The following is an 18,242-nucleotide window of genomic DNA, read 5'->3' on the forward strand; positions in this document are numbered from 1 at the left end:
CATTGTGGTTAAAAATCTCCCCACAAAGAAAATCCCAGGCCAGGATGGCTTCAATGACAATTCCTACAACACATTTATAGAAAAAATAAAACCAAAGGAAAAATAATTTAAATTCTATGAAGCCAGTAGCACGCTAATAGCAAAAGCAAAAACATTACAAGAAAACAGAATGGTACCCCTCATGACCAAAGATACAAAACTCCTAAACAAAATTTTAGCCAAAAACTTAAAGTGATACATTAAAAGGTATCATAACCAAATAAGAAATGCAAGGCTGGTAATTCATCATTATCAACATCCACCATCCCAAGAAAATCTCACTAGACAAAGAAAAGGTGTTTGATAAATTCAACACCCATTCCTGTTTAAAAAGACAAACAAAATTCATCAAACCAGACAAAAAAGAGAAGGAAAGTGTCTATTTGTTGATATGATCATCTATGTAGAAAATTCAGTGAGATCTACCAAAAAAATCTGCTTATAAGCAGGGTTGCAGAATACAAGATCAACATAAGAAAATCAATTTCTATGTTCTAGTAACAGACTATCAGAAATTGAAATTTTAAAATATCATACTATCAAAATGTCAGAGATAAATCTGATGAAAGATAAAAAGTTTTACAGTGAAAACTACAAAATACTGCTTAAAGAAGACCTAAATAACTGCAGAAAATATCCATGTACATGCACCATAAGACCAAGTATTATTAAGCTGTCAGTTCTTGTGGCACTAGTGTTTGAACTCAGGGCCTCAAGCTTGTTAGGCAGACACTCTACCATTTGAGCCATTCCACCAGCCCTTTTTTGTGATGGGTATTTTCTTGTGAACTATTTGCCCAAGATCGCTTCCAACTGCAACCCTCCTGATCTCTGCCTCCTGAGTAGTTAGGATCACAGGCATGAGCCATCAGCACCTAAGAAGCTGTCAGTTCTTTAGCTGATCTATACATTCAATAAAATCCCAATCAATATACAAGCAGTCTTTGCTGTATAAACTGATAAGCTGGTTCTAAAATTCATAATAAAATGTGAAAGACTCTGAAAATGAACCAAGTTGGAAGAGACACATTACCTGGGGGTTTTTTTTCCATTTTTATTAGGATATATTGGTTGTACAGGGGGGATTCATTGTGACAATTCCAAATAGCCCTACACTGTACACTGATTAGATTGTCTCCACTACACTCAACCCCTGCAAATTCCTCCCCGTCCCACTTAAAGCAATTGCAAGAGGTTTCATCATTCTATTTTGTATGTGCATATGAAGCCTATTAACCAAATTTCCCTTACCTTCATCTCTATTCACCCTCCCCCGCCACAAGTACCCCTCACACTGTACCTATTTTACAATCCTGTCGTTCATCATTAACTCCAAAATCAATGCTCAAAGGGGTTTCTCAAAGTATTCCCCCATTGTGAATATTATTTTGGCCAGTTCAACTCCTTCCATTACTCAGCCTTATCCCTTCCCTTCCACTCCCCATTATTCAACAGTTTTCAATACATATTGTTAGATCCTCTACCTGCACAGATGTAATGTATTTCGATATTGCTGAGACTCTCATTTATCTTTTCCTTTCCCTCCTCCCCAGAGTTTCACAGAATAGTTCCACTATTAACATGTTCTATATATAAATTTGTATTTGATCATGTTTGTTTTTGTGTGTATGTTTATCTTTTGGATCTATCTTCCACATATGAGAGAAAACATACATTTTTGTCCTTCTAAACCTGGCTTACTTCACTTAACATGATGTTCTCCAATTGCATCCATTTACCTTCAAACCACAGAGACACATTACTTGTTTCAGTAATTACCATAGCTGACTGTGGTAGAGCATACCTCTAGTCCCAGCTACTCGGAAGGCTAAGGAGGAAGGACAGCAATGAGACATCTCAAAAAACTAAGATAAGGTAAAATGAAATGAAGTAAGATAAAATAAAGCTACAGAAGTCAGCACAGTGTGGTACTGGGATAAAGTACCCAAATAAATTATTGGAGCAAAAGAGTCACCAGAAAAAAAAAATGTCTGTATAACAGACATTTAACAAGTGCGAAGTTTTAACAAGTGCGAAGATAATGCAATTGGAAATGAACAGCCTTTTCAACAAAGCAGGAAATGGAACTGGATATATACATGTGAAAAAAAAAAAGAGAGAGAGAGAGGGAGAGAAGGAACTTAAATCCATACCTCATGCTATATATAAAATTAACTCAAACAGGATCATAAATGTAAAGAGAAGACCTACAACTATAAAAATTCTAGAAGAAAGCAGGAGAAAATCTTTGTGACCCTGAGTTAGGTAAAGATTTCTTAGATACATTACCAAAAACATGATCTATTAAAGAACAAGTTGATAAATTAAGACTTAATCAATTCTTAGAAGACCCCAGGTAAGAAAACAAAAAGGCAAGCCACAGACTAGGAGGGAATCCTTACAAACATGTACCTCCAGATGATTTGTATCTGGACTGTACAAAGAGCCCTCAAATCTCAAAAATTATAAAACCCAATATAAACACGAGCAAAGGTTTGAAAAGACACTTCACCACAGCCTGCACAAGAAAAGATGCTCAATGTCATTATTCACTTGGGAAACACAAATTAAAATTACAATGACGTACCACTGCACACCTTAAATGTCAAAATGGCTTAAATGTTAAAACTTAACATTTTACAAAGTCTGACCTACCAAATGTTGACAGTGATATGGAAAAACTGGAACTTTTTCTTCCTTCCCTCTCTTTCTTTTTTTTTTTTTTTTGGCACTTCTGGGAATTGAACCCAGGGTATCATGCCTAGGCAAGTGCTCTACCACTAAGCTACAGCCCAGTCTAAGATCTGGAATTCTTTACACAGTGCTGGTGGGAATATAAAATAGCACCACTTTGGAAAACAGGTTAGCAGCTTCTCAAGTTAAATGTACAACTATCACATGACCCAGAAGTTCTACTCCTAGGTATTTACCCAAGAGAAAATGAAATATAGGTACATACAAAGGCTCAGAAATGAATGTTCACAGCAGCTCTATCATAGCCCAAATATGGAAGCAATCTGAATTTTCATCAACAGATGGCTAAACAAATCATGGTACAATTATATAACAGAATATTAATTGACACTACAACGAAATAAATTACCAATACACACACTTGTGTATTAGTAAGAGAATCCCAAACACATTATGTTAAGTAAAAAGAAACAAGTCTCAAAATCATACAGTCTCAAAATTACATACACTATACAACTGCTTTCACAAGACAGTCTCAAAAAGCGAAAACTACAGTGCTGGAGAACAGATCAGTGGTTGTCAAGGGTTAGAACTGGACGGAGGGTGTGACTGTACAGGATAGCACAAGAGTTTCAGAGGTAATGAAATTGTTGTGTATACTGATTGTGGCAGTTACACAAATCTCTATGTGCACGGAAATTCACAGAGTAAAAAAAAAAATCAGTGAAAACATTGTTAAGGTAGCATACTATGCACATGCGTACACTCTATATTCTGTGCTTCAAAGTATTCAGAAAACAGATCCTAAAGATCTTCCTTATTCTTTTTTCAAACAGACATGTAGGCAGTTTCCAACATTTTTCATTTACAAATAACTATGCTATGAATAACCTTGTGTGTGTGCATTTGTATTGTTAAGAGTGTATCTTCAGGGTCAGTTCCCATAATTAGGATTATGAAGTCAAAATTATAAGCATGTACACAGGTTTGTTAGTGTCTCAACCTATTTTCCATTAAGGTTGCCCCTTTTTTGTATTCCTACCAGGAAGATATGACAACATATGCTTTCCTGCAGTCTCACCAAAAGTGTCATCAATCTTTTTAATTTTTGCCACTCAAGTAAGTGAGAAATTGCATTAGTTTGCATTTATTTTTTCATTAGACCAAAACAATATTAATTTTTAAATAAAATTTGTTCTTTGCCAGCTTTACTGATATAATTAACAGACTATACATTATGCCCATTTAAGGTAGACAGTGCATAGTTTTTAATATATTCAGAGCCACTACCTAATTCCAGAATACTTTCATCATCCCAAAAAAGAAACCCAATACCCATTAGCAATTATTTTCCATACCTCTCTCCCACAGTCCATGAAACCACTAATCTATTTTTTGTTTTTATAGACTGACCTATTCTAAATATTTCATGTTTCTATTTGTTTTTTGTTTTTTTTTTTTAAAGAAAGGATCTCCTAGTAGCCCAGCCTGGCCTTGAACTCACAATCCTTCTGCTTCCGCCTCCCAAGTGTTAGGACAACAGGTATGTGCCGTGATACCTGGCTCTCCCTACTCCTTTTTTATGGATGAACATTATTCCATTGTATTTAATCCATTCATCAATCAATAAACACGAGTTGTTACCACGTTTTGGTTACTATAGACAATGCTACTGAGGCAGGCTAAAATTAGAGAAAGTTCGGGATTCATAGAGCACACTCTAGCTGAGGGACTGCCCTCACCTGGCCTGGAAACAGCCCATGCCCCTCCCCACTCATTTACTATTAAATGGGAATCACCTAGTTCCTTCCCATAGGTTAATAGAATCTAAAAGCATCTGGAGAAAAAAAAAAAACAGGCTCTTTTTGCCTATAGATTTCACCTGGGCCCCACCATGTTCCTTTTTTGTATTTCCCTTCCCTAACTTTTAATAAACTCCCTTTACATCCATGTGTCCTGCCATGGATTTTTCCTGATGGGACACAAAGAATTTGGAAGTCTTCTGATCACAGACTGCACCAGCATTACTCGGAGCTAGTCATACAGACCTGCCTAGCACATACCAAAATTCCAGACTCCCAGAAGAAAGACAGGTTTTTAGCATGAACTTTGTGTACTCACTCAATTACTGGCATTTCTATTGTATTCGCTAATCTATCTATACACCAGTTTCTAACTTATTTCAATTATATACCACCTTAAGGGCATGTTTTAATAACTGCTTGTGCTTGCCACCCCTCGTAACTTTTCTTATTCAGTGTTTTCCCAGCATTCCTACATATTCATCTTTCCAGGCAAATTTATCAACTTTCCTAACTCCATTAAAAAAAATTTGCTGATATCTTTAAAAATACCAAGTTAACTAAGGGAGAACTAACATTTTTAATGATACTGAGTTTTCTTATCCAAGCACAAGTAGTAGCTTTCTACTATTCTCTGTTCTTCAAGAATGCTTCAAGGTTTTCCTGAAATTCCAAACATTTCTTGCTAAGTTTATCCTTAAAACACCTGCATCAAATAGAGGCAGCAAGTATGTGGAAGTGTGTGAGAGATGTGGCCTGGCAGCTGCAAGAAGCCCAAACAATGCACAATGATATAGGTTTTCCTAAGGAGCAGAGCCATGGGTTAAGTCAGGAGAGTTGGATGGAGCTAAGTTAGGACAAGTGCCACTGTTCTTCAAACAGCCAGAATCAACAGCTTAAAGTCAAAATGCCATAACGTAATCTACCAGATACAATATATCCTCTACCTCTGATAACACTAACACTTCAAAAACAAGAACTTTCCTGTGATTAAGAACATATAGCTTTAAGTACTGTGATCATAACTCACAATGAAACACTTAAAGACCAGAAAAAGACAAGGTGCCCTTTTTTTTTTTTTATCATAGCACCTGACACTCTTCTCAAGCTCTAGCCAATGCAATAATTCATACAAACATACAGATTAATACTGAGTTGAATAAGTTATTTAATCATCTTGGGCCTAAGAAAATGCCAAGTTCATACAGCATAACTTTATATGTACATGGGAAAAACAAAAAACATACACTAACAAGTACCAATTTCACATCTTTATTAATGTAATTCTAAAGAAAGAGCAAATTAAAAATTTAATTCTTTCATAAAATGATTTTAGAATTCTTAGGCAATAAAAACAAGATAGACAAGAAAATGCCTTTGCACAAATGCAAAAACAAAAACAGAAGAAATGCCTTTGGAAGAATAATAATTAAGGAGGAGGGATAACTTCTAAGCCAGCAAATAAAATGTAAACAGATTTTATTAAATAGATCCTCTATCTGATACCAATATACTCAGAAAAGTTAAGAAATAAGCATTTAAAAATAGAAGCATAAAGACAAAACAGTAGTGAATATATAATCTTTATGCACAGGACTTTTAAGGCATGACAACAAACACAGAAACCACTAAAGTGTTAACAGATTTGGTTGATAAATAGAAAAATAAAAATACAAAATATTCAGATATTTTGAATTGTCCTTAATTTAGTTCTCTTAAGTCAAAAAGAAAAACTTAAAACACCAATAGAAAAAATGACAAAAGACAGGACCAAGAAAAAGAAGACAAATAGAGCTGTGTATGATGGTGAATGCCCATAATCCCAGCACTGTGGAGGCTGAGGCGATTGTGAGTTTGAGACCTGCCTAGACTACACAGCAAGTTCCATGCCAGCTGAAGCTACATAATGACCCTGTTTCAAAAGTGAAAGAAAGGAAGGAAGGAAGGAAGGAAGGGACAGAGGAAGGAAAAAGGGAAGAAGGAAAAAGGGTGAAAGAAAAATGGGAGGGATGGAAGAGAGGGAGAAAAAGAGGGAGGGAGAAAAAGAAAATGGCCAGCAAATGTGTAAGTGTTCAGTCTTACTAATAAGTGTTCTAAAAATCAATTTAAAACAATGTGACAACTTTACTGACACAATGGTAAGATCTTAAAAGAATGGTAACAGCCAATGTGGGGAAAAGTGGGTACTGTTACACAGTATGGTTTAATTGATACAGTTTTCTTCCAAGGCAATTTGGCAATGTCTATTTTTTAAATGAGGATTGTTTTACAATCAACATGATTATTTGGTTTACTTTTTTAAAAACTTCCAAAATCGACATTTAAGTTGTACTTGCAAAAAGAACTAGTATGTGTTACGCTGCCTTGCTTACATGCTTGATTGATTGATTGATTTACACTGGGAAAGCAGCACTGGAGTTTAAAATCAGCCTCATGCTTCCTAGGCAGGTGCTCTACCACTTCAGCCACACAACCAACCCTTTATCTTTCTTTTTTGCTTTTAGTTATTTTTCAGGTAGGATCTTTTGATTTTTGCCTAGGTCCAGCCTCAGCCCAAGATCCTCCTACCTATGGCCCCCAGAGTAGCTAAGATTACAGGTTGTACCACCACAGCTGGTCCTTGTCTCACTTTATTGAAGGTTAAAATTGTGATTATACTGTCACAAATAAGCACTTCCAGAAATACTGACAGCCACGGGTGAACTGTAGCTAAGGACAAACGGATTTTAGAAGACTATCACCTATGCAGAGTTAATGTGTAGGATAATCAACACTGTGCTTAAAAAGAAAAACAAATGACGTTGGATCCTTTACCTTGTAACATACAGAAAAGTTAACCCAAAATGAATTAAAAGCTAAATGTTAAGATCCCAAACTATAAAACTTCTAGAAGAAAAATTAGGGGGAAAGCTCCATGACATTGAACCTGGCAATGATATCCTGGATATGGCACCAAAAGCAAAAATAGACAACTGGGACTACAAACAACTCACACACGCATTCTTCCCTATTAGGAATTGAACACTGAACCCAGGGCCTCAGCAATGCTAGACAAGTTACATTCTTTTTATTGAGACAGGATCTCACTAAATTGCCCAGGCTGGCCTTGAACTTGTGTTCCTTCTGCTTCAGCTTTCCCAGTAGCAGGGATAACAGGTTTACTGGGGGGAGAGGAGTTGAGACAAGTTCTTGCTATGAAGCCTAGGATGGCTCAAACTCACAATCCTCCTGCCTCAGTCTCCCAAATGTTGGCGTGTTGTATGTTGTACCACCATATCCAATTCAAAACAAAAACTTCTGTTCATCAAAGAAAATAATAAACAGAATGAAGGTAACCCACAAAATGAGAGAACATATTTGCAAATTTTCTGAGACGAGGTTATTAATTATCCAGAATATAAAGAGAACTCCTACAACTCAACAACAAAAATCTGACTTAAACAGACATTTCTCCAAAGAAGATAAACAAATGGCCAAAAATACAGAAAAAGGTGTCCAACATCTTCTATCATTCGAGAAATACAAATCAAAACCACTATGACATGTCACTTCATACACATTAGGATGGTCAGTATCAAAAAAAAAAAAAGTGTTAGTAAGGGTATGGAGAAATTGGAACACTAATGAACTATTGGTGGGATTGTAAAATGGTACAGCTACCATGGAAAAAGTGGGACAGTTGCTAAAGAAATTGTAACTAGAACTACCATATCATCCCAAAACTCCATATAAGAACTGAAAGTAGAGCCTTGAAGAGATATTTGCACACATTATTGACCTGTATCCTTAAAATGATTAAGATGGTAAATTTTGTGTTTTCTACCAGAACTTATAGTTTTTAAATAAATAAAAACAAACAGATAATGCAGATTTCACACTATCATGACAGACTATGTCAAGGACACTTAGACCTTAGGCATACTTACTTCTGCCCGTATTACGTGCAACAAGATGAAGCCAGCAAACAGCAAAAGCTAATTCTCAAATGCTTTCATAAGAAAAAAACAAACCACCAGAAATGAACATCTTCTAAATCCCTTGAACTCTTAATTGAAATCTGAAAGACTGTCAAAAGCAAATTCCAGTACCAGGCAATGGATTATTTCCACTACCTTTTAAACCAGGGTAAACTTCTAAAAATATTCCACGTATCTATACTAATTTGTCACACCAATTGAGAGCTAAGGAGAATTCACAGAATGCAATATTGCTTAACCTTAATTTGAGCAATATAACCAGATACCTAAATCATCAAAATCGAAGTATCAGTAGCTTACAATACCAAAAATTCATTTCCCTGGATTATTTACTCATTGATTTCCTTTTAAAAACTATCACAATTTAGAATAGGCTATGAACATTTTATGGATAGCAAGTTGATAGCTTTTGGCTGGCAGAGTGTCTCAAGTGGTAGAGCATCTGCCTAGCAAACCTAGCAAGCCTAGCAAACATGAGACCCTGACTTTAAGCCCCAGTACCACCAAAAAAAAAAAAAAAAAAAAGTTAAAAACAAAAAATATGTACATCACTCTAATACTTAATACATTGGTTTTGCACAAAATGGCATGTCTGTTCTTTTCCAAGTTGGTACATAAAATGTATGTTCATAGATTCTCATTTGATATTATATGGCATAGTTCTAGGAACAAATGGCTTGGGATGGAACCCTGCCCCTACCATTTACCAGCTCTGTTACCTTGAGTATTTACCTAACCTTTCCATGTGTCAACTTTATGATCAATATATTGGGGTTTTGTGAGGGATCTGAAAATCTTAAAATCCAAAAGTCACAAGAATGATGATTCAGGTAATTATATACAACTCAGTTTAGTTACACAGGAAAGCAAAATATGCAGAAGACAAATGTGGTGTCAGCCAATGTCCTTTAGTATCAAATCTCCTAATGACACCTACACCTGGGTTGAGGCTTTTACAAACTCTTAAACTTAAACCCAGGTCACAGGTATGAAAAATGAGAAATGACATAATTTTAGGCAAAACTTCATTCAAAACTACATACATGTTACAAATGAGAGAGGTTTTTGCCCTAAGGAAAATCCAATCTTAGGCTGAAGGAGAGGTGCTGCTTGGCAAACACGAGGCCTCTTGAATTCAAACCCCAGTACTGCCAAAGGAAAAAAAAAAAGGAAGAAAGGAGAGAAGAGGAGAGGGGAGGAAAGGGGAAATGGGAAGAAGGGAAAGAAATTTGGGTGAAGAATGACACCCATTAAATCATTTAAGTGGCTGAACAAGGCAATACACACACAACTGTCTAAATGAATGATAACAAAGTAACAAAGATGCTGCAAATTCAAAGGGGGGCATGCAGGACTGAACAGAAATAGGGAAAGGACAGACTTGAGAGCATCTACTGCAGTGCCCGAAGCTGAATAGAGGCTATGCAAGAGCTGACCAAGGAGGGGGTCACAGGCACTGACGACACCACTTGGCAAAGGGCCAGAAATGAATCCAATGTGACAGGGGACTAATTATGGCATTAATAAAACCTGGGAAACTAGAGATGGTACAAGATAATCCTGCCCTATATGTGTGTCAACAGCCAGGCACATATGGAGGAAGACATCTACTTGACAACTGGAGAGTGGCAACCCACAGCTGGGCACAACAATAACCAAGAAGCACAAAGCCCAGACACCAGAACAGTGCCCAAGAGACAGTAAGGAAAAATTCAGCCATACGAAAAGGGCCTCTTGGTCTGGCAACACCAATCACAAAGCTCAAGTCACATGGAGATAAGAGAGAATGTCTACAACACCAAACACCAAGCAAAAGTTTTATTTTTTTTTCTCCCAAGAGTAGTCTGTTTCAGAGCTTCTCTGGATAACAAATGAAATGATTTTACATCTCCCAAAGCTGATCTTTTTGGCAGGTGCATATCAGGATCTACTGTAAAAATCAGAAAAAGAAAAAGTTATTAGTAAGAAAAAGAGAGAGAATACTTATCCCTCCGGTCTAGGACTCTGATGTTCCTAATAGTTACAAACAGTTTTTAGTAAAAGCAAGCAACAGAAGTTCATTAGTAGCCAGGCATGGTGGTATACATCTGTAATCCCAGCACAGTGGGAGGCTCAGGCAGGGAAGATCCCAGATTGGAGACTAATATGGGACACACAGGAAGTTCCAAACCAGCCTGGATTACATGGCAAGACTGTGTCTCGAAAACTAAAAACAAAACAACTACCACCACCAACAATAACAACAAATTCATCAGTGAAGCACTTATTAAGCACTATTCTGTGTAATAGGCCTTAAATTAAAAGCTACTTTACCCCCTACAAAGGGTTAATACATCTTACTCTTAAGAAAGTCACTTTAGAGACTCATGCAGAGATCAGGGGGATAGCTTCAAAATCAGCTCAGGCAAATAGTAAAAAGAGACCCTATCTTGAAAGAAACCCATCACAAAAATGGGCTGGTAGAGTGGCTAAAAATGTAGGCCCTGAGTTCAAACCCAAGCACAGCAAAAAAAAAAAAAAAAAAACAAAGAAGTCACTTTAAAGTATCTTTACATTACAAAGTAAATATTAAATATCTTTCCTGATCAATTCTACTACCCTAAGACAAATGTTTTTTAATCTCTTCTCACCTTTAGTCCTAAGCACTCAGTTCTTATGCTTTGTAGGGAAAGTACTTTGTACTGTTCTTCTGCACTTATGACACAATCATAGCTTAAAACAAAAATCTGCACATGAAACTATAGCACACTGGCAAAAAATTAAGTCCTAATTAAAATGCTCAAAATTTACCTTACCATTAATATCCAATTAATAAGGCATTCAGATTTAAATTACCATGGACTGAAACTATCATATTCCTGAAAATAGTCCAAACTTATATTAGATAAATGTTTCTCATTTATAATAAGCTGAAAGACACCATGCCTTCCAAAAACCCATTTCACAATGAAACTGTATTCATGATTTAAGATGTTTGAGCAGCTTTTATTTGCTTGCCATAAAGGAATGATTTGTAACTCAAAAGACTCCTAAAATTCATATATCTAACATATACACACGCGTTTTCACTATACATATTTTAATATACTTTCGCATAAACTTTCATTGTTCTCAATATTTAGATCTTAGCTTGAAGAAAAATCTGACACCAACCCAGATAAACTAGTTATGTGTAGTAATTATAGTAACTTCTATGTCTGGCAACTATTTCAAAGTCCTTACAAACTTTTGAGCACAGAATAGTGTCCAAGGTCCTTTTCCTCTGGCCTAGTGATAACACATCCTACAAGTCAGTTAAGATGGATGTTAAGATATAGGAGTGTTAAGACATAAAGGATGTTAAGACAAGGAATGGTTCATGCTTCTAACTCAAAAAAATTAACATCTAATTCAAACATGAAAAATTGCATTAGGTAATCCAGCTAGTCTGCAGCTTTTCTCTGGGAGACAATGAGTTTTATTTTGCTCCTAAGATTTTCAACAGAAATTCTACTGCAATGCAGGAAAAATATACAACATACAAAATACCCAGAGAGCCATCATTAAAACTACAGGTGAATCCTAACTTTAAAAATTCAAACTAGTTTATGCTACTTAAAGTTACAAAATATCTGAGGGGTGTAAATCAACAAACTGAACCAGGGCTCTCTTCAGAAATCTGCCCAAACTTAATGAAAGAAACTGAACAGCATTCTTTTGGGGCAAATGTTACACTTGTGCCACATCAAATGCCAAAATCATAATGCTACAATCATGTTAGAAAATCAATTGCATTTCCCCTGCTTATTTGAGATAAAAACTATAATGGAATTTGATCTGTAAGTAGGTTTAAAGCATCAATCATTTGTGGGGATATCTTCAGGGAATATTTGATTAGAATCAGATCTGTTTATGATAGGCAGAGGCCTATGTTCCATATTCATATAATTACTGTCAATATCTTGAATAACTTCTTTCCCATACAAATTGTTCATACAGATGAAGCATGGGCCAGGATATCTGATTCAGCCAGGACCACTGGCTGATTCAACCACTTCTTTTCATACTTAACACGGTGGCAACTGTTCTCCCGGCCTAACTCTTACACACATTTATGGATACTACAGAGGTGTACGAACACTTGTAAACTATGCAAATGGAAAATCAGCAAACATATTTTAGGCTGACAGTTCTCAAACAAGAGGCTTATTTACTTAACTGTACCCAGAGAATTAGCATATAAAATGGCTGTTAGAAAAATAAGCAGCAGAAAAATACAAATTCAATGCTTTACTAGACTCAATCATTACTGCAGTTCCCTGTACTAACAGCCCATGAAGACAGTCACTTACTCTGTGTGCCCAGCAGTGTGCAAAGTAAGCAAAGGAACAGAAAAGCAAGGATACAATAGCCCCTACCCAAAGTCTTCAAGGAAACATGGCAATTAAATTATTGTACCGTGGATGGGCTTACTGAATACCCACTATGTGCTCAAACGCTGGATTTCATAGTCAAACATAGGAACAATAAACTAAATGCAGTTATGTAAACAATGATGAACTATGACAACGCCAGGCCTACCTAGTGCCAAAACAGCAATATTTTATTGTGGAAATAATCTTGCCTCTGTCGATTAACCCTTGCTATAGATAGCAATTCCATTTATGCTAGCCCAGACAGACTAAGGCTGCCCACAGAGTTAAATGAGGGGAATGTAATGTTTTGAACAAAAAATAGTCAATTGATGCACAATTGCACTTTCACCCTAAATTACTTTACACTTGCTAGTACCTTCAATTACAATAAAAAGTGACATTAGCCATAAAATTGAACAACTCTGAAAGTATAGTGACAAGAAGTTATTGTAGTATTCACTTAGGGGAAAAGGAAAGACAACCTAACAAATTTTCTTTAAAAAAAAAAACGTATTCACTTTTACTGAATTCTTCATAAAGACGCTGTGACTGCTCACATTCCTCCTAGACTCAAAATCAGGTAGTACAGACAAAATTATACAGATTCGATCTTCAAAAGATTACACAATAATTTTTGACCCTGTCAAAGTACCAGTTTTACAACCACACAGTACTAAGGAGAGGCTGTTAAAATAGAAGCCAGCCTTTAACCGTAAATTATAGTTAAAAGGTTTGCAAACTGAAAACTTGACATTTGTTTTTAAAGGCACCTAATTACAGGAGGATCTTAAATAAGAAAAGTAAACCGACTTCCAATAGTTCACTAGCGAGGTCCATGGAACTGCATTGAGTGCTAACAATACAATCATAACAACACACAGCGATTAGTGAAGAAAGAAGCTAAGGAAACAGGATTCCCCCTCAAAGCAATGTTTGAACAAATTCAGATTTTGGAAGCTAGGTTGGGAAGCCTCTCGCTGTTTTTACTAGGGAATTTTCAAGTGAGCTCGGTCTGCATCCCTGTCTTAGTAACCTCAACTAAGGAAAAAGTAGCGTCCTGAACCGTCCTCAGACTTACCTACTAGCAAGCCATCGAGCCTAAGAGCATGCCCCTCCTACATAGCGGGCCAAGTGGGAAGAACACAGACAAGTCGGGAAGTTTGGAAATGGCAGTGACAGGAGAGCAGGGAAGGACTGAGGACCGCAGAGCACCTCGGGGCGGCCGGCGCCGCGACTGGCACCCCAACTGCAAGTTGCCGGCTGCGGACGGGACTTCGCGCCGGAGCCAACGCAGCCCTCGTTCCCTCCCTCCCTCCCTCCCTCCGGGTCGCAGCCCGCCGCGGCCTCCGCGAGCGCAGTGACAGCGGCCGCGGGCCGCCGGGCGGACACCCACCTTCCTTCTCGGCCCGCGCCGCGGCCACCACGAGGGTCATCACCAGGTGCAGCGCTCCCAGGAGGCCGGCGGCAGCGCTCCACGGGCCCCCGCCGCGGCCGGTCGCGGGCTCCAGCCCGGCCCCGGCGGACGTGGAAGCGGTGGCGGCGTCGGCGGCTCCTGCTCCTCCTCCCGCCCGCTTCCCCATCCTTGCCGGCCCGGGGCCGCAGCGCTGGAGGTTCGGCGCGACCCTTCTCGGCGAAGCGACGGCGGCGGCGGCGGCGCGGGAGCCGTGGTCCGGGCTCTGACTGCGGTGCCGGATGAGAGAGCGGTACCCGGCCCACTGCTCAGGCTCCGGGCGTGGGTCTGGGTCCGTGAGTGCGTGTGAGCGAGAGTGTCAGTCACCGCCTCGGCCTCAGCATCGCCTACGAGGACCCGGAACGGAGAGGCCGCGGGTCAGGCACGGCGGGCGGCCATACTGGAAACGGGCAAGGGACACGAGCACTGGGCGCTGGCCTGCGAGAGGCGGGGCACGTCCCTGGGGCACCGCCCCCACCGTGCTGACACCTGGACAGCACTCCAGGCTGTCTGGCCGCCGCGGACTCCGTGGGCTCCAACTCCACGTCCCGCTCTTGGATGCCCACCGTTTCACCCGGTACACGGAGCCGGGCAGCACCACCCCGCCCCGTCACCGCTGCCTGGCCCGGGAGAAGGAAAGAAGCAGGCCCGGGCCGGCCGCCAGGACTTAAGATGGCCGCTCACGCTTCTCGAGGCCGTAACGGCGATCACGTGGGGACGGGAAGCCACGACGCGCAGCCGCCGTAGTGCGTGGGCGGGACCGGGGCGGGGCAGCCGCGCCTCCGACGTGGGGACAAACCCGGTTCTTGTGTGTTGCAATGCGCTAGCCTTCCCGAGGTCTGAGTGCGCGTCCGGGCCGCCAGTGGAGCGAGCCTGGAAAATCCATTGCAGTGACTTCCTCCTGGCTGCAGCCCTGCCTTGACGTCGAGAATACCCCGGGTCTGATTCAGTCCCTAGTGATGCTTCCTCGAGGACGGGACCTGCTCTCTTCGTCTTTGTGTCGCCAAAACAGTACCCTGGAAGCACTTAATGGAATCCTCACACCCCTGAGAGGCTTCCACTTGACCACAGGAAATTTTTTTTTTTGACCAGGGGAAAGAGAAAGAAACTTGTGTGTGTGTAGAAAGCAGCAGTAGCCCTGGGGCTTTAGAAAAATAAGTACAGTGACCCAGTGGCCGTGCTAGCTTTCCGTGTCTTGGAATGATTGTTAAGACGTTTCCATACAGATACTTCCATCAAAGGCCCATAGTCTCCTTCATGAAGCCATCTCAAGTCTTTTTGTGTGTGTGTGGTACTGGGGTTTTGAACTCAAGGTCTCGTAACACTTGAGCCACACCTGCCCTTTTTTTTTTCCCTTTCTGTTTTTGTTTTTGTCTTCAATTAGGTGTTTTTTTGCTCTACTTGTCTCAACAGTGATCCTCCTACCTACATCTCCCACATATCTGAGATTACAGAAGTTTACCAGTATACTCAGCTTGTACCTTGGGATAGCCTCATTTTTTTGTTGTTCAGGCTGACCTTGAACCTCCATCCTCCTATCTCAGCCTCCCAGGTAGCTGAGATTGCAGGTGTAAGCCACCATGCTAGATGCTCCTTTTATTTCTGGTTGACTTAAGCTCTTTACTAGGCTTAGTGACTCACCCAACTCCTAGCCCAGAGTATTTTGCTTTGCTCAGCTGTTTGTTTAGTGAGTCAATCTTTTTTGGGGGGTTGGGGCAGTTCTAGAGTTTTGAATTAAGGGCCTCACAGGCACTGTATACCTTGAGTCACATCTCCAGCCCTTTTTTGCTTTTTTAATTATTTTTCAAATGGGGTCTCGAGTTTTTGCCCAGGGCCAGCCTCAGACCTCTGTCCTCCTATCTACAGCCTCCGGAGTAGCTGGGACCACAAGCATGCTCCACCATGCCCATCTTATTGATTGAGATGGGGTCTTGCTAGTACTTGGCTCAGGCTGGCCTCAAACCTGGATCTGCCTAACCTCTGCCTCCCAAATTGCTGGGATTGCAGGCATGAACCACTGCATCCAGAAAAGTCAATGTATTTATAAGGCCACATTTGTCCCTAATGTCTTAAACTAGATAGAAAAGTAGGTTTCAGAAAGACTTTCAAAAGAACCTCAAAATGCCACTGTCTGTAGTCATATTGGTCAAGCAAGCACTTAAATTTATATATTTTGAAGGTGACCTCACCCTAATAATTTTTAAAGCAATTTCATTTTTCTGACTATTAGTGCTAAACCTGAGTAATCAGTTTTTCCCCAGTGCCTAAGATCAAACCCAAGGACTTTACATACTAAATTTTCTTCTTGATGTAATGGAATAGGAAAAATTATCTCTAAATTGGCATTTGGTATATGCCTAAGGCAAGAGATTTCTGGAAGACTTTTAACCCATGTTTTAACTCAGGGAAGAAATCAAGCCCAAGGATAGATCGCTTAGTCTTTTGGCTAAGATCAAGTGAAGCACAAGGAAATGTGAATGAATGGCTGGGCTTTAAGTCAAAGCTTAGCCTCCAGTGTGTTTGCTCAGTTCAAGGCAAACAAGCCCCTCCAACCATGACATGTTCAAGTTCTTTTATGCAGTAACAATCAACCACATCCCCTATTAGCCTGAGACTGGGGATCCCCTTGGGAAATAACTTGCACATGCCTATAAATGGAACTTAAACAAATACAGACATGTTTGATCAGACATCAATTTCACATGAAGCTAATGAGGCTGAGGCAGCAGTGCCCCATCTCTTGCACAAGTTCCTTCCAATGCCCTGCACCTACTTGTGTATTTTTCAGCTTGTATTCTTCTTCTTAAAGAAGCCCTCCCAATACCTGAGTAGGCTTTTAGGACCCATCATACCTGAACTCTCCCCTGTGCCTGATAGCCAGTGGGAACAGGAAGGGATGATGATGGAAGTTTCTTCCCAGGAAAGGATGATAAGGCCATGAAAAGTTTAACAGAGTAGTAAAAGCAGAGGTCTTGCTAGACACCTATGTGTTGGAGAGCTCCTAGAGCTGAGCCACCAGCACCCATCATCCACTCCCCCGCAGCACTCAGGTGCCTTGGGTAGGAGGAGCCATGAGTTAAAGTTGAAAAAACTGCCACACCAAGGATCCTCCTGCAGCTCTAAGTTGTGAACTTCTCATCTCCCATTTTGGACCTTAGAGAGACCTGGGCATTTGGCAGAGAGAGGCTATTTCACTGGTAGAACCAGGGAAACCCCCACTAAGCCATTAGTTTTCAGTGTCATCCCCAAAAGCAGCAGCAGCTGGGAACTTGTTAGAAATGCAAATTAGCAGGCTACATCCAGGCCTGTAGCATGAGAAACAGTACGCTGTGGTCTGGCAAAAAACTTTCTGGGTGGTTTTGCTGCAAGCTCAAGGTTGAAGACTGGGAGCTACAGGTGTTGGGACTCTTCATTTTCTATTCACTTTGCTCTCTACCCAGGTTAGTGAATTTCCACTGAAGGCAGAGTCATAAGGAACTCAGATACATTTCTGCATAAGTCCTAGCCTGCCTTTATTAGCCATATGGCCCTGGGCAAATTACTCGATTGTTCTGGCCTCTGTTTCCACATCAGTGAAATGGGTATTATAACTATCTGATACACTTGGAAACATTAAACAAGATGTGTTTGTGAGAGGGACTATTAAGGAGTAGGAAGGGGTCAGAGAGAAGAGGAAAACAGGGAGGCGGGGAGAGGGTTGAAGAGTGGTTGGACATGATCGATCCACAATGTAGACATATATGGAAATAGCACAGCAAATTCCACTAATTTGTACAATAATTACAATTTTTAAAACTCAAGGGAAAAAAAGATGTGGATGCAAAGCATATACAATAGTATCTGGCTCATAGCAGAAGACTGTCAAAAGCCATTGTTATGAAGTACC

The 18,242-nt window shown here is 39.9% G+C and overlaps 1 protein-coding gene and 1 long non-coding RNA gene across 3 annotated transcripts in view; both read right to left on the reverse strand.

Annotated features, from left to right (window-relative positions):
* Nucleotides 1-14,204, reverse strand: part of LOC141414875 (uncharacterized) — a 34,289-nt gene extending 20,085 nt beyond the window's left edge. Inside the window, exons 1-2 of the long non-coding RNA XR_012439829.1 lie at nucleotides 13,985-14,204; nucleotides 1-10,442 (exon numbers count right to left, since the gene is read on the reverse strand). The exon at nucleotides 1-10,442 is cut by the window's left edge and continues 20,085 nt beyond it. This is a non-coding gene — a long non-coding RNA (uncharacterized lncRNA). The remainder of the gene's footprint in view (nucleotides 10,443-13,984) is intronic.
* The window catches only part of Tmem131 (transmembrane protein 131), a 174,694-nt gene extending 160,131 nt beyond the window's left edge, over nucleotides 1-14,563 (reverse strand). For both annotated transcript variants that reach the window (XM_020177767.2, XM_020177766.2), the window contains exon 1: nucleotides 14,300-14,563. In XM_020177767.2, the coding sequence (XP_020033356.2) occupies nucleotides 14,300-14,486 (187 nt within the window). In that variant the 5' untranslated portion in view covers nucleotides 14,487-14,563. The remainder of the gene's footprint in view (nucleotides 1-14,299) is intronic.
* Nucleotides 14,564-18,242: the final 3,679 nt, after the last annotated feature.

This window comes from Castor canadensis, chromosome 12 (assembly GCF_047511655.1).
Source record: "Castor canadensis chromosome 12, mCasCan1.hap1v2, whole genome shotgun sequence".
In the NCBI taxonomy this organism is placed as follows: Eukaryota; Metazoa; Chordata; class Mammalia; order Rodentia; family Castoridae; genus Castor; species Castor canadensis.